General features: G+C 43.9%; 1 protein-coding gene across 2 annotated transcripts in view; it reads right to left on the bottom strand.

The window, feature by feature from the left end:
* The window catches only part of KIFAP3 (kinesin associated protein 3), a 562,094-nt gene that overhangs the window by 102,276 nt on the left and 442,951 nt on the right, over positions 1-16,867 (bottom strand). For both annotated transcript variants that reach the window (XM_069737137.1, XM_069737138.1), the window contains exons 17-18: positions 5,294-5,379; positions 4,945-5,134 (exon numbers count right to left, since the gene is read on the bottom strand). In XM_069737137.1, the coding sequence (XP_069593238.1) occupies positions 4,945-5,134; positions 5,294-5,379 (276 nt within the window). The remainder of the gene's footprint in view (positions 1-4,944; positions 5,135-5,293; positions 5,380-16,867) is intronic.

Below are 16,867 nucleotides of genomic sequence, written 5' to 3'. Positions count from 1 at the left end.
ATGTGTATACACAGCAGTATACACACATATACTAGCCCTATACACAGACAGCAGTATACACACAGCAGAAATTACACACACTAGCCCTATATACACACACAGCACTGCAGTATACACACACAGCAGTATACACACACATACTAACCCTATATATACACACACACAGCAGTATACACACACATACTAGCCCTATATACACACACACACAGCAGTATACACACACATACTAGCCCTATATATACACACACAGCAGTATACACACACATACTAGCCCTATATATACACACACAGCAGCACGGTGGCGCAGTGGATAGCACAGCAGCCTTGCAGCGCTGGAGTCCTGGGTTCTAATCCCACCCAGGACAACATCTGCAAAGAGTTTGTATGTTCTCTCCGTGTTTGCGTGGGTTTCCTCCGGGCACTCCGGTTTCCTCCCACATTCCAAAGACATACTGATAGGAAATTTAGATTGTGAGCCCCATCGGGGACAGTGATGATAATGTGTGCAAAAACTGTAAAGCGCTGCGGAATATGTTAGCGCTATATAAAAATAAAGATTATTATTATTATTATTAGATTATACACACACATACTAGCCCTATATATATATACACACACACACACAGCAGTATACACACACATACTAGCCCTATATATACACACACACACAGCAGTATACACACACATACTAGCCCTATATATATATATATACACACACACAGCAGTATACACACACATACTAGCCCTATATATACACACACACACACAGCAGTATACACACACATACTAGCCCTATATATACACACACACAGCAGTATACACATACTAGCCCTATATATACACACACAGCATTATACACACATACTAGCCCTATATATACACACACAACATTATACACACACATACTAGCCCTATATATACACACACACACAGCAGTATACACACACATACTAGCCCTATATATACACACACACAGCAGTATACACATACTAGCTCTATATATACACACACAGCATTATACACACATACTAGCCCTATATATACACACACAACATTATACACACATACTAGCCCTATATATACACACACACACAGCAGTATACACACACATACTAGCCCTATATATACACACACACACACAGCAGTATACACACACATACTAGCCCTATATATACACACACACACACAGCAGTATACACACACATACTAGCCCTATATACACACACACACAGCAGTATACACACTAGCCCTATATACACACACAGCAGTATACACACTAGCCCTATATACACACATACTAACCCTATATATACACACACACAGCAGTATACACACTAGCCGTATACACACAGCAGTACACACACACATATACTAGCCCTATATATACACACACAGCAGTATACACACATACTAGCCATATATATATATATATATATATATATATATATATATATACCAGCAATATATATATATATATATACACACAGCAGTATACACACTCACACACTAGCAATATATATACACACACAGCAGTACACAGACCCTAGCAATATATATACACACAGCAGTACACACACACACACACACTAGCTATATATATACACACAGCAGTATACACACTCACACACTAGCAATATATATACACACAGCAGTACACAGACACTAGCAATATATATACACACAGCAGTACACACACACACACTAGCTATATATATACACAGCAGTATACACACACACACTAGCAATATATATACACACAGCAGTACACAGACACTAGCAATATATATACACACAGCAGTACACACACACACACTAGCTATATATACACACACACTAGCAATATATATACACACACACACACACACACACATACACACACGATAGATCAACAGACATCACATGGAATATGTACAGTACCTACAGAGAGTGCAGTTGCAGGGAGCTGGTCAGGCCCAGGGGAAATGAGCAGGGGAGACATGGAGCCTGTCTAGCCTGTCAGCTCTCATCCCTGCACCTGCAGATTCCCGGCGGGCCAGGCCTTCTCCTATCTCCTACCTAGAGTAGTAATTCCTCCTCCCCTCCCCCTATTTTCATGTGTATCCACTATCCCAGTCCTGCCGATCACTGGGGCTCTGGGAAGAATGTGTACCTGCACAGCAGCGAGTCAGAGACGCATCTTCAGTGACTCCCTCACTCCTCTCTTCCAGTGTCTGCCGCCCCTCACCACACTGCACCAGTGACAGCCGGACAGCAGCGTAATGTATGCTAACAGGAGAGGTCAGGCAGGGGGCCCCTTTTGACCGTCATATCACGTGTGCAGCAGAGCGGGCCCCCTGCCTCTCCTGTTAGCAGTAATCCTGCCGCCAACTGTCATTCACCGCCCTGCTTTCTCGGTCCCTCAGGGGCCCCCTCCGGCTCTGGGCCCCGGTGCAGTTGCACAGGTTGAACCGGCGGTATGTCCGCCCATGGTTATACACATGGGAAGAAGGAATCAATATCACCATTACACACTGAATGGGAAACCACTGGGTAAATCTGACAGGGAGAAGGACTTGGGGATCCTAGTTAATGATAAACTTACCTGGAGCAGCCAGTGCCAGGCAGCAGCTGCCAAGGCAAACAGGATCATGGGGTGCATTAAAAGAGGTCTGGATACACATGATGAGAGCATTATACTGCCTCTGTACAAATCCCTAGTTAGACCGCACATGGAGTACTGTGTCCAGTTTTGGGCACCGGTGCTCAGGAAGGATATAATGGAACTAGAGAGAGTACAAAGGAGGGCAACAAAATTAATAAAGGGGATGGGAGAACTACAATACCCAGAAAGATTAGCGAAATTAGGATTATTTAGTCTAGAAAAAAGACGACTGAGGGGCGATCTAATAACCATGTATAAGTATATAAGGGGACAATACAAATATCTCGCTGAGGATCTGTTTATACCAAGGAAGGTGACGGGCACAAGGGGGCATTCTTTGCGTCTGGAGGAGAGAAGGTTTTTCCACCAACATAGAAGAGGATTCTTTACTGTTAGGGCAGTGAGAATCTGGAATTGCTTGCCTGAGGAGGTGGTGATGGCGAACTCAGTCGAGGGGTTCAAGAGAGGCCTGGATGTCTTCCTGGAGCAGAACAATATTGTATCATACAATTAGTTTCTGTAGAAGGACGTAGATCTGGGGATTTATTATGATGGAATATAGGCTGAACTGGATGGACAAATGTCTTTTTTCGGCCTTACTAACTATGTTACTATGTTACTATGTAAATCAAAAACCTAATATTTAGCTGTATACCCACAGCTTTTTAGAACGGATTCACATCTATGTTGCATAGGGACAACCAACTTCTGGCACCTGTCAAATGTTATTCCAGCCCAGGATGCTTTGCCTGCATCCCACAATTTTTCGGCTTTCGTTGGCTTTGCCTCAGAAACGGCATTTTTTATGTCACCACACAAACATTCTATTGGATTAAGGTCCGGAGATTGGCTGTCTGTGGCCCTTGGTCCCAAAAAGAACAATTTTACTTTCATCAGTCTACAAAATGTTTCTCCATTTACGATACGATACGATATACTTTATTCATCCCGGGGGAAATTACGGTATTACAGCAGCACTACATAAAATATTAGGACACAAATCTTGCACAAGTATACCATTACATAACAAATAAATGTGGGTAGTTCAGGTATATAAGTCACTTAATTGACATTAGTACACCTGCAATCAGTCATTGTCTACCACCCTTAAGAAATTATTATACATCCCTATAGCAGTAGGTACAAATGATTTCCTGAATTTCTCCTTCTTACACCTTAGTAGGATTAGATGGCTGCTGAATGTGCTCTTCTGCTTCAAGAACAGCTCGTATAGTGGGGTGTGTATTACTATTCATTATAGCCCTACACGTCTTCTGAATTCTATCCTCCAATACCTCCTCAAAGGAGTCCAGATGGAGGCCAATAGCCGCACATGCCTTCTTGTTAAGTTTGTTGAGCTTATTAGCATCAGCTACTTGCACACTACTTCCCCAGCATATGATAGCAAAAAAAATGGCGCTTGCCATAACATTTCTCTTTAGGCCACTTGATGTGGCAAATTGTATCTGCTTCAAAATATTTGCCCCATATAATGCTACACAAACGTTGATTATGGCCCCATAAGATGCTCCATAAAGATATTTGCCCCATATAGTGCTGCACAAACATTGAATATGGCCCCATAAGATGCCCATAGAGATATTTGCCCCATATGCTGTTGCTGCGATTAAAAAAAAAAAAGACATACTCGCCCTCTTGTCGCTCAGGTCCCCGGCACTTGCAATACTCACCAGTCCTCGTTCCAGTGCCGCTGTGTCTTCCTTGTCCTCTGCACTAAGGTTCAACCACGTCATCGCACCCTCTGACCTGAGCATCACTGCAGAGGACGCGGAAGACGGAGCGGCGCCCAGAACGAGGAGAGGTGAATATCACGCAGTGCTCCCCCTCCCCATTATACTCACCTGCTCCTGGCGTGGTCCCTGCATCGCCGGTCTCTGACAGCTTCTTCCAGCATTAAACGGTCACCGTTACCGCTCATTACAGTAATGAATATGCGTCTCCACCCCTATGGGAGTGGAGTCGGGTTAATATTCATTACTGTAATGAGCGGTACCATGTGATCGCTCAATGCTGGAAGAAGCTGTCAGCGCCTGGACACCGGAGATGCAAGGACCTCGCCAGGAGCAGGAGAGTATGCCACAGCCACCGCTCCTCCTCCCCCGCCGACCCCCTTGGTACAATGACTCGAGTAAAAGTCGAGAGGAGCACTTTCAGCCTAAAAAAAGGGCTGAAAATCTCAGCTTATACTCGAGTATATATGGTATATGCACTGCACAATGTAATGTGATATTTGGCGACAGATTCACTTTAGAACCAGATTTACCATTGAGATAGCATCTCACCTGCACTGTAGTACAAGTCCGGTCTTTCCAGTATATCTCCTTCATGGAGAAATGGTTCAATTGGTTCATCTCCATAAAGATATTGCTCATTTTCATCCATTTGACGGCTTTCCACCATCTCAAGCCACTGAGAGTTATGCCAACGGAATTTCTCACTCTGTATCTTTTTTGCCCATTCTTCATCATACTCCTACATGGGAAAATGATAACTGTGGAGGTTTATACCTAGGATGAACCAACTAAATCTGTATGAAGAACAACCTTGCATTACTGATTCACATTAATCTGACAACTTTTGTCAAAAAGACACATGCTTCAGTCACACAGATAAAATATGTTGCTAACTTACCGCTATGATATCAAGGGTGTTGTCACATACTTTTCGAATCTCTGCATTTTTATCATGCATTAGGTCTATCAGATAGGCGGGGGCCTCTGAAATGTATACATTAAGGAAATTTAAGAAAAACTGTTATTCTACTAATATTTAGTTATTTAAAAATACAGTGCATAAAAACCTGTCCTTGTCAATGAGCTGTCAGCGCCCCTGACACGCCGACATCAAGAAGTATAAAATAACAGTTGGGAGCATCTTTTTTAGAACTCAGCCAGGTGGCATTTCTTCTAGAAACGAATTGCCAGGCTTTTCATCCTTTGCCAATTCCTGATGAGAGGTGGCATGGAAACAAAACCATCTAGTTTCTTGGATTTAATGGAAAGAAGTCTTTAGCTGTGATGGAGCCCTCTGAGCAGGGTGGTAAACGCTTTCTCTTTCCCTTGTCTTAGCTGTGAACTCATGGTACCAAATAAAACTGGGCAATATGGGAGAATGAGGAAATTTGAGTGACAGTGAACTGCAATTAAACAAAATGTTGCTTACTTTTCTGTAACAAGTTCTTCCAAATGTGTCACTTGGACATTAACCTTTTCTGTGCTGCAATAAGACACTGGGTAGTGACTGTTAAAATGGAAGCAGTTTAGTGCATAGGTAACAAAACAGATCAGCGAATGTTTCTGGGGGTTTTTACTCTTTCACTGTAAGGTATCTTAGTGCGGGATAGAATATACTGTATATACTCAAGTATAAGCCGACCTATGTATAAGCTGAGGCACCTAATTTTGCCCCGAAATACTGGGTAAACTTATTGTCTCGAGTATAAGCCAGGTATGCATTGTCCCCTCATCCCTATCGTGCTATGCATGGTTCCCCCGTCCCTGTCCTTGCATGCATGGCTCACCCGTCACTGCCATTGTATGCATGGCTATTTTTTCCCCATCTTTGTATGCATGATTCCTGTTAAAAAAAATCCTATTTACCTGCCTGTGTACCTGCGGTGGCACTGCATCTCGTTCGTTCCGGCACCAGCAGCCCTGTCTGTAATGAATATGCACTCCACACCCATGGGAGTGGAGAGACGTGCATATGCATTACCTTAATGAGCGGGGCCATTTGATTGCTCAGGACAGGAAGATCTGCTGGCGCCGTAACAAAGGAGATGCAGTGCCAGCGAGGGCATGCCGGTAGGTTAGTAGGATATGTGCTTGAAGCTGGTGGCCGTTGCTGGCACTGTGCGCTATTACAGCAGCGGTACAGGCTTTAACCACAGCCGCCGGCTCCTGCCTCTGTGACCTACTGCTCTGCCGCTCCCCCTAACCCTCCGGCTTCTGGAACAATTGACTCGTGTATAAGCAGAAGGGGGCGTTTTCAGTACAAAAAAAAAAAAGTATTGAAAAACTCAGCTTATACAGGAGTATATACGGTATGTAAAATGGAGACACCAGGACTAAAGAAGGGCACAAAAGAGAAATTATAGCATTAACTTTGAAAGGACAGTAATTCTTTGTCGTTTAGCTGTACATATAAAAAAATAGCAAAAGTAAACTTTTGTGAGTCAACCATGTTGAAAAATAAGAATGTCATTAACCGGTAGGGGTTCTTCCATTTCATGAAATAAACAATATGATCTAAACCAATTACAGAATGAAAAGGGACAAAGATGTTCCTTAGGTTGTACACAAGTGCATTCTACATTGCATTTATTCCCAAAATGCTGGTCTGCACAATTTATGGGCAGCACGGTGGCTCAGTGGTTAGGACCGTCTTGCAGTACTGGGGTCCTCGGTTCAAATCCCATCAAGGAGAACATCTGCAAGGAGTTTGTATGTTCTCCCCGTGTTTGCATGTATTTCCTCCAGGTTCTGTGGTTTCTTTCCACACTCCAAAGATATACTGATAGGGAATCTAGATTGTGGGCCCCAATGGGGACAATGCCAATAATGTCTGTAAAGCACTGTGGAATACGTTGGCGCTATATAAGAAACACTTAATAGATGATGACTTGACTGTGACTTTTGTACTGTGTAGTGAAAGAAGCCCGTAAAGCAGTTGCCAAATACGAATTGTAACCGTCCAGCATGGTATAGATTGTGATAGGCAGCAATGTTAATAAAAAAAAAAAAATAGGGGAATAGCGTGGGGTGAATTAAAAAAAATATGGTGAGGTTATTCTAGCTTGAAAAGAATGCAGGAAATGAAGAGCAACTTTACAAATAATTTTGATTGATCTCTCCTACCATTTGAGACTATGGCCGCTATGCAGGCAGCGCAACCGCATGTTATCAGGCAATCCACAAACCCAGGGTAGTCGTTATATCTAGCCTTTGCTTGTTCTTAAAACTGAGTTGTGCTCAAAAGTTCACATACCCCAGCAGAATTTTAGCTTTCTTGGCCTTTTTTCATAGAATATGAATGATGATACCGAAACTTTTTCTCCGTTCATGGTTAGTGGTTGTTTAAAGCCATTTATTGTCAAACTACTGTTTTCTCTTTTTAAATCATAATGACAACCCAAAACATCCAAATGACCCTGATCAAAAGTTCACATACCCCATTTCTTAATAATTGTGGATGAGGTTCTTTATTTTCTCAGATGGTAAAGCTGCCCATTCTTCTTGGCAAAAAGCCTCCAGTTCCTGTAAATTCCTGGGCTGTCTAGCACGAACAGCGCGCTTGAGAGTCCCCCAGAGTGGCTCAATGATATTGAGGTCAAGAGACTGAGATGGCCACTCCAGAACCTTCACTTTGTTCTGCTGTAGCCAATGACAGGTCGACTTGGCCTTGTGTTTTACATCGTTGTCATGTTGGAACATTCAGGTACATCCTATGCGCAGCTTCCAGGTTGATGATTGCAAATTTTACTCCAGTATTTGCTGATAATGTGCTGCATTCATCTTTCCTTCAACTTTGACGAAGTTTCCTGTGCCTTTGTAGATTACACATCCCCAAAACATCAGCGATCCACCTCTGTGCCTTACAGTAGGAATGTTGTTCCTTTCATCATAGGCCTTGTTAACTTCTCTCCAAATGTAATGTTTATGGTGGTGGCCTAAAAGTTACATTTTGGTCTTATCACAGCAATTTACCTTGTTACAGAAGTTTTTAGGCTTGTCTCCGTGCTGTTTTATGTATTGTAGGCAAGATACTTTGTGGCATTTGCGCAGTAATGGCTTTCTTCTGGCGACTCGACCATGCAGCCCATTTTAATTCAAGTGCCTCCTTATTGTGCATCTTGAAACAGCCACACCACTAGTTTTCAGAGAGTCCAGTATTTCAGCTGATGTTATTTCCTGAACAATTTTCCTGGCATTTGTGAATGAAATTTTTGTTAGTCTACCTGACTGTGGTTTTTGTTTTTACGGAGCACCGTGATTTTTCATTTGTTAATCACAGTTTGAACGCTGCTGACTAGCATTATCAATTCCTTGGATACTTTTTGTATCCCTTTCATGTTTTAAACAGTTCAACTACGTTTTCCCGTAGCTCCACTGACAATTCTTTTGCTTTCCCCATGACTCACAATCCAGAAACGTATATAGGAAAGGAGGAGCAGCATCCATACCAGGTGATGATTTATCCAAAAGTAGTCTTTATTCCGCCATGATAAAATACAACGTTTCGGCCTGGTTGGCCTTTGTCAACCAGGCCGAAACGTTGTATTTTATCATGGCGGAATAAAGACTACTTTTCGATAAATCATCACCTGGTATGGATGCTGCTCCTCCTTTCCTATATACGTTTTTGTCCGATTGGATCCTTGGACTTTGGAGCGTGAATCCCTTGTCTGAGTGCAGGTGGTTGACTTTTTTGCACAGTTCACAATCCAGAAACGTCAGTGGCTAGACGAAAGATGCAAGAGTATGTCTTGATTCCTGAAACTCACTCACTCTTTTATGCACACACACTGATTACAAGCAAACAGGTCACAGGAGAGAATGTTATCTTTAGTAGCCATTTAACCCCATTGTGTCAACTTCTGTGCATGCTATCAGGCCAAAATCACCAGGGCATGTGAACTTTGGATCAGGGTCATTTGGATGTTTTGGATGGCATTATGATTAAAAAAGAGAAAAAACAGTAGTTTGACGATAAATGGCTTCACCCAACCACTAGCCTTGAGTGGAGAAAAAGTTTTGGTGTTATCATTCATATTCTCTGAAAAAAAATGCCAAGAAAGCAAAAATTCTGCCAGGGTATGTAAACTTTTGAGCACAAATCTAACTAGTTTTTTGTGAAAGGAGGAAGGGGACAGATGGAAGTCAGTATGACCACATAACGGGACCACTTGTTTTCTAGTAAGAAACTGTTATTTGTAAAGTCCCTCTGTTTTCACTAAATATGCGCTGGGGTAATAAAAATACTTGTTTTTTTGGTAAAAATATTCACCTGTATATTTACACATGAATACACACATAGAATGCGGGTAATGGTAGCAAAGAGTTATTCTAAACATTTCACAACAACAGCTAAAAAGAAATGAAATCCACAGTCATGAAGTTATGAGATCAACCAGATTGGAAACATTTCACACAGAAATAAGCATAGCACCTCCGCTGCAATTTGCTGAATGTTTGGCAAACATAGGTAGTCCTTCTTAAGACAAAAGGCAGGAATACAGGTAGACTTTGTTCACTTCTCTTTGGGAAGACAAACAACTTGATTCAGGAGCGCTATGTAACGCACATGACTAACCAGTTACCAAAGTGGCCTGTAATGTATCCTCGCTAAGGGCTCATTTATGCCATGACTTTATAGCTAAGGGCTCATGCCCACTTGCGATGAAATTGGAAGAATTCAATCCGATAAAAAATTGGATTGAATTTGGACCAATGTTAATCTATGATTGTGTACTCATCTGCATTTTTTTGCAGCTCAGATCGGATCACGATCGGGCTGGAAAAAAAATCGCAGCAAGCTGTGAATGTAATCAGTAAACGGATCGCATCCCGCAATAGAAGTCAATGGGTGCGCTAAAAACAAAAAAAATCGCACAGCACTTGCATCATATGCGGCTAATGTAAAAAACACACTGACAAGTTATAAAGATAGGTTACATACAGTATATACACATAGAATAGGTGATATATATATATATATATATATATATATATATATATATATATATATATCTTTATATTTCATAGACAGATAGCAGAATAGCCGATAATTAATTTGTTGGCTTCTGTATAATCATTGCAGAAACCGACAGGATAGGAGACATGGTTTACATACAGTAAACCATTGCAGAACAGTTAGATTTATAGATCTCAGAATCTAATACTGTTAGTAGTATGTGGGTGTAAAATTTGGGACCTGTATTTATTTAATAAAAGAATGTTTTCACAGAAATAACTGGCATGGGCTACCACGCAATTTTCTGCACCAGGAAAGCCAGTGACTGAGGGCAGATATTAATAGCCTAGAGAGGGACCATTGTTATTGTCCCCTCCCCCGGCTAAAAATATCTGCCCCCAGCCACAGCTCTGTAGCAGTGGCATATGGGGTAATAAGGGTTTAATGTCACCTTTGTATTTTAAGGTGATATTAAGCTCATTAGTAATGGAGAGGTGTCAATAAGACACCTATCCATTACTAATCCTATTGTTTGTAAAGGGTTAAAAAACACACACACATGCAGAATAAAGTCTTTTAACCCATTCATGACCCAGCCTATTTTGACCTTAATGACCTGGCCATTTTTTGCAATTCTGACCAGTGTCCCTTTATGAGGTAATAACTCAGGAACGCTTCAACGGATGCTAGCGATTCTGGGACTGTTTTTTCGTGACATTTTGGGATTCATGTTAGTGGTAAATTTAGGTCGATAATTTTTGCGTTTATTTGTGAAAAAAAAGGAAATTTGGCGAACATTTTGAAAATTTTGCAATTTTCAAATTTTGAATTTACAGAGAGTTATGTGACACAAAATAGTTAATAAATAACATTTCCCACATGTCTACTTTACATCAGCATAATTTTGTAAACAAATTTTTTTTTTGCCAGGAAGTTATAAGGGTTAAGATTTGACCAGCGATTTCTCATTTTTACAACAAAATTTACAAAACCATTTTTTTAGGGACCACTTCATATTTGAAGTCAGTTTGACGGGTCTGTATGGCTGAAAATAAAAGAAAAAAATGTCCAGCTTCACCGAATCCGTGAAAAAAGTTTTCTTTATTCACAAACTTAAACATGGAGGATACAAACTTCAGCACAAACCATATGGGTAAGAATCTCAATGCATTTCTGGAGACTAAGCTCCCTTAATCAAGGGTTGATTAAGGGAGCTTAGTCTCCAGGAACGTGTTGAGATTCTTACCCATATGGTTTGTGCTGAAGTTTGTATCCTCCATGTTTAAGTTTGTGAATAAAGAAAACTTTTTTCACGGATTCGGTGAAGCTGGACATTTTCTTCTTTTGGACTCTACATGCCTGGACACAGCGGGTCCGTGCTCCCGAAACATGGTTTATGCATCACGGGTGAACTTGTTTATATTCCTTTTTTCATGGCTCTAAATACCCAAAAGTGACACCATTCTAAAAACTGCACCCCTCAAGGAGCTCAAAACCACATTCAAGAAGTTTATTAACCCTTCAGGTGAAAAATTGGCTCCAATCTTTAGCGGACACCATGTTGCGTTTTGGAGAGCCCCTGTGTGACTAAAGATTGGAGATCCCCCACAAGTGACCCCATTTTGGAAACTAGACCCCCCAAGGATCTTATCTAGATGCATAGTGAGAACTTTAAACCCCCAGGTGCTCCACAAATTGGCTGGAGCTATATATAGTGCTGACAGCGGAGGCTGGAGCTATATACTGGTGAACAGGGGAGGCTGGTGCTGCTATATACTGGGGAACAGGGGAGGCTGGTGCTGCTATATACTGGGGAACAGGGGAGGCTGGTGCTGCTATATATTGGGGACAGGGGAGGCTAGAGCTGTTGTATACTGGGGAACAGGGAAGGCTGGCAGTGGTGGGCTGGGCCGGGTGTCAGGGATGCATTTTTCCCCTGGGCCGGTCCCCAGGCAGCTGTTCAGGGCCGCCGGAGGACCCGCACTGTACTTTTGATTGTGGCCGCCAAAACTTAATTTGTTGCCGGGCCAGCAGACTCCTTTCTGATCTTGCATGATGCATCCACATGTATTCACCTCTGAGATGTGAAAATACATTTAAATGCATGATATCCGGCATAGAGCAGAGCATTGCGGTTGTTCCCGCGTGGCAGACTAGCGTGCAGCAAAGTGATGAGGTCATCATGCTGGGACCTCGTCACACTGCTGCTGTTGGCAATGCAGAGCGGGGACTCGGCGGCCGGCATGAAGAATGGTGAGCAGCGCTCCGATGAGGAGCAGAAGCTGAGCTGCTGAAGATTAGAGATCTGTCATTTGCTGTGTATAGGATATGGGCCATGGTGTTAGTAATCCAAGCGGGCAGCCGCATGGCATCGTGTGTGTGTATTGTAGCATGGCTAAAGGGTGTGTAGTCCTTCCACACTAGCGGTTATTGACATGTGATCTATTCTATACAGACTTCCTTGAAAAAGGCGATATGCCGAAACGTTGGAATTTTTGTCAGTTATCCATTTTTTCTGGCTACCTATGAATAAATTTATCTGCATTAAGGACATTTGAGTGTGGACTTGTTGAGTGCCGTAGGTTATTTCCTTCTTAACATGTATATAAATATATATATATATATATATATATATATATATATATATATGTGTTTCAGGACCTGTGGTGATGTCAGACCACATGTCTAATCATGTGATGGGTTCCTGGGTGTGGTTAGCTCTATATAAGACAGGCTAATGCTTTACACAGCAGATATGTGTGGAGGTGAAACCCTCCAGAGTGTGTTAAGGCTCCAGGACTGAGCCTGAAGGACTGGACACTTGCTTTTCTCTCCTGAGCCAAAGGCTATTTGCTTTCTGTTATTTTTGCCACGTGGTTTATGAAGCAATAAACCCTGTGAACTTTTAAAGGAACGTGCCTCCTGAGTATCAGCCGTCGCACCTGAGGGAGTGAAATCCCTACAATTGGTGGCAGACATGCGGGCAGCGTTCCAAGCGGAGACATAAGTCTATTTTTGAATGTCCTGGGTCAAGTCTGTTGCAAGCCAACAAGCATTGCCGGGGAAAATGGAGGACCTGCTGAAACACTTGGCCCAGATGCAGCAAGAGTCCAACAGGCTGTTGATGCAGCAGATACAACAGAGCCAGCAGGAGCAACGGCAGAGCCAGCAGGAGCATCAGCAGCAGATGCAGCTTCTGGCAACCGCCATCCAGGGCAAGACAAGCGCTTCCACCCCAGGTCTGGCTGATGACACCCACGTCCGGAAGACGGTAAGACGCACATTGCAGAAAATGACCCCCGGGGATGATGTTGAGGCCTTCCTGTCGGTGTTTGAGAGGGTCGCTGAGAAGGAAAACTTCTGCCAGAGCAGTGGGCAGAGGTACTGGCGCCATACCTGACGGGGGAACCCCAGAAGGTGTACTATGACTTGACCTTGCAGGATGCCAAGGAGTATCACAAATTGAAAGCCGAGATTCTCGCACGTTTGGGGGTGACACTGACTGTCAGGGCACAGCGAATTCACTGCTGGGCCTATCACCGGGACAAACCACCTAGCTCCCAAATGTTTGATCTGTTGCACCTGGTCCAGAAATGGCTGCAGCCAGAGTCATCTACACCTGCACAGATGGTAGAACGGGTGATGACGGATCGGTTTGTCCATTCCCTCCCGAGGCCTATACAGTCTTGGGTTGCCCAGGGTGATCCCCAGAATGCCGACAAGCTGATCGGACTGGTTGAGAGATACCAAGGGTTGGAAGGCTCCTCCGGGAGACAACCCATGCCGTACTGGGGGTCCCAGAAGGGAATTGAGTTCCAAAATGGGGTGGGACGTCCAAGGTCACAAAGGGCGGGGGAGGTGCTGCACAAAGTCCCTACGGGTGATATTATTTGCTGGAGGTGCCACAAGCCAAGACATATAGCTGCTCGTTGTTCTCAGACCACTGGGCAGATGGACTGCAGCATGGGACGCCATAGTTCATACTATGCGTATCCAGCCTGCAGTGTGAACTCTCTGCCCAACGAGGGACCTCAAGCGTGTCCCGTAAAGGTGAACGGTCGAGCGGTAACGGCGCTGTTAGACTCGGGGAGCTTAGTGACCCAGGTGAGCGCCATTTTTCCTCTTCACCTGCTCCCGGGAAAGAAGGACGGAGTGCGATGCATACATGGTGATGCAAAGGACTATCCTATGACCAGGGTGGACATTGAAACGGCATGTGGCACTGAGTCCCATATAGTCGGCGTAGTTCGGGACTTGTTGCACCCTATAATTATTGGCCAGGATTTCTGTTTGTTTTGGGATTTGTGGGGAAAAGGTTCTGAGCTCCCTAGCAAGAGTAGAGAACCAATGAACCCTGGAAGGGTGTCGCCACACCCAGAGGCAGACAGGTTTCCTTTTTGTGTTCTGGTTGGGGATGAGGAGGAAGTGTCCCCTGCATCTGACATTCTGGAGTTAGAGGTAACCGGTGAAAATTTTGGGACTGCCCAACATAGGGACCCCACTCTGAGGGAAGCCTTTAATAATGTCACAGTTATTAACGGGGTGGTACAGGAGCCGGGGGCAGACACAAGATTTCCCCATTTTCTGATGAGTGAGGAGTTGTTGTACTGGGTAACGAAAATAAGGGAGGAGTTGGTAGAGCAGCTGGTAGTGCCGGGTCCATATAGACGGAAGGTGTTGGAAATAGCCAATTCACACATCTTGGGTGGACACCTAGGGGTGGAAAAACGCAGGAACGGGTTGTGCAGAGATTCTATTGGCCTGGGTGTCACCGGGAAATAGTGAACTATTGCAGATCCTGCCCTACATGTCAGCTAACTGCTCCCACTCCTCATTTCCGGAACCCCCTTGTACCATTGCCCATTATTGAGGTGCCGTTCGAGAGAATTGCCATGGACTTGGTCGGTCCCTTAGTTAAATCAGCCCAGGGCCATCAGTATATATTAGCCATCCTGGACTATGCCACATGCTATCCTGAGGCAATTCCCTTGAGAAATTCGTCCTCAAAGAGTATAGCCCGTGAGTTGGTCCATGTGTTTTCCCATACAGGTCTGCCGAAGGAGATCCTGACTGACCAGGGAACACCTTTCATGAGCAAGGTGATGAGGGAGTTATGCAAAGTCCTGAAAATCTCCCAGCTGAGGATGTCGGTGTACCATCCACAGTCAGAGAGATTTAACAAGACACTAAAGAGCATGCTGAGAAAAGCTAGGGAGAAAGAGGGTAGAGACTGGGATTGTCTCTTACCATATCTGATGTTTTCCATTCATGAAGTTCCACAGGCCTCTCACCGTTTGAGCTTCTATGTGGCCGACATCCGCGAGGACTCCTGGATATAGCCAAGGAAACCTGGGAGGCCGAAGTCACGCCCCACAGAAGCGTCATTGAGCATGTGGCCCTGATGCAGCAGAGGATTGCAAAGGTGATGCCTGTCGTGAAAGAACACCTTCTCCAAGCACAAGAAGCTCAGGCCAGGGTCTACAACCGTAGCACATAAACCTCTATTGTGTATAACTCAATGAGGTAAGGAGAATTTTCTTTCAAGTATAAATATTTTTATTAGCAAACACAAATAAAATAAATTACATACGATAAGAGTGCCACAAACCAAGCAGGTTTAAATGGGAGTGTAACCAGGTAATTTAAACAATAGCTATATTAGGCCCCCATCACAACAAATACCGTATATCTCCAAGCATTTAGTATAAATAAATCTTGTGTAAAGTTGCAAAAATATAGGAGAAAAAGGAGTTTTGGCCCTTTAAGAGCAGGGGGAATAGACCTAGTCCAGATCGCTATAGATGCAGCTGGCTGTATAAAGCAGGGTTTTCATTAGAAAGCGAGTTTTTTTCTCTGTTTTCTTTTTTATATATAATGGCCTGTGCCATATATTATATCCCTACCACCGAAGTAGTTACCCAGCTGAAAATGAGGCAAAAAATGGACCAAAGTATAAATAATAAACTTACATAAAGCTAGTGAAGACCTGGAGCCCCTGCCTGCCGCCTCGACGCGCGTTTCGCTGTTTTCCTTCTTCAGGAGGTGTGGCTAAAGCAAAGCTCATATCCGTATATATCGAGGGAGTGGGCCAATGGGAAGATGGCGATTAAGCAGGTGTCAGCTAATATATGGCGCATGCGCCGGTGCTTCCCGGCTCCAAATGGGTACCTCCTTCTGCGCTCTTTAAACGCAAGCGGTCCACCGCTGCCTAGCAGCGGGGAGCGCCCGCGCGTCACCTGAGCACATCGGGAAGATCCGAGCGCGGTAACATCCGGTCATGCGCACTAGCTGAAGAACAGGGAAGAAATCCTAAGCAAGCGCAGTCGCGTCCAAGCTCAAAGCAGGTACCTCCCTCGGCGCGCCTGCGAGGTGAGCGATCCCCAGTTGCTAAGCAACGGGAAACGCTACAACGTCACAGAAGCACGCCAGGAAAGGCACAAGCATAGAAACGCCTAGTTATGCCTGCAACAAAAGGAGCATATAGGACAGAAAGATCCTGGGCATGCGCAAACG

Source organism: Ranitomeya imitator, chromosome 8 (assembly GCF_032444005.1).
Source record: "Ranitomeya imitator isolate aRanImi1 chromosome 8, aRanImi1.pri, whole genome shotgun sequence".
Classification (NCBI taxonomy): domain Eukaryota; kingdom Metazoa; phylum Chordata; class Amphibia; order Anura; family Dendrobatidae; genus Ranitomeya; species Ranitomeya imitator.
The sequence above is the reverse complement of the archived record's forward strand: the minus strand, read 5'-3'. Positions and strand labels throughout refer to the sequence as shown.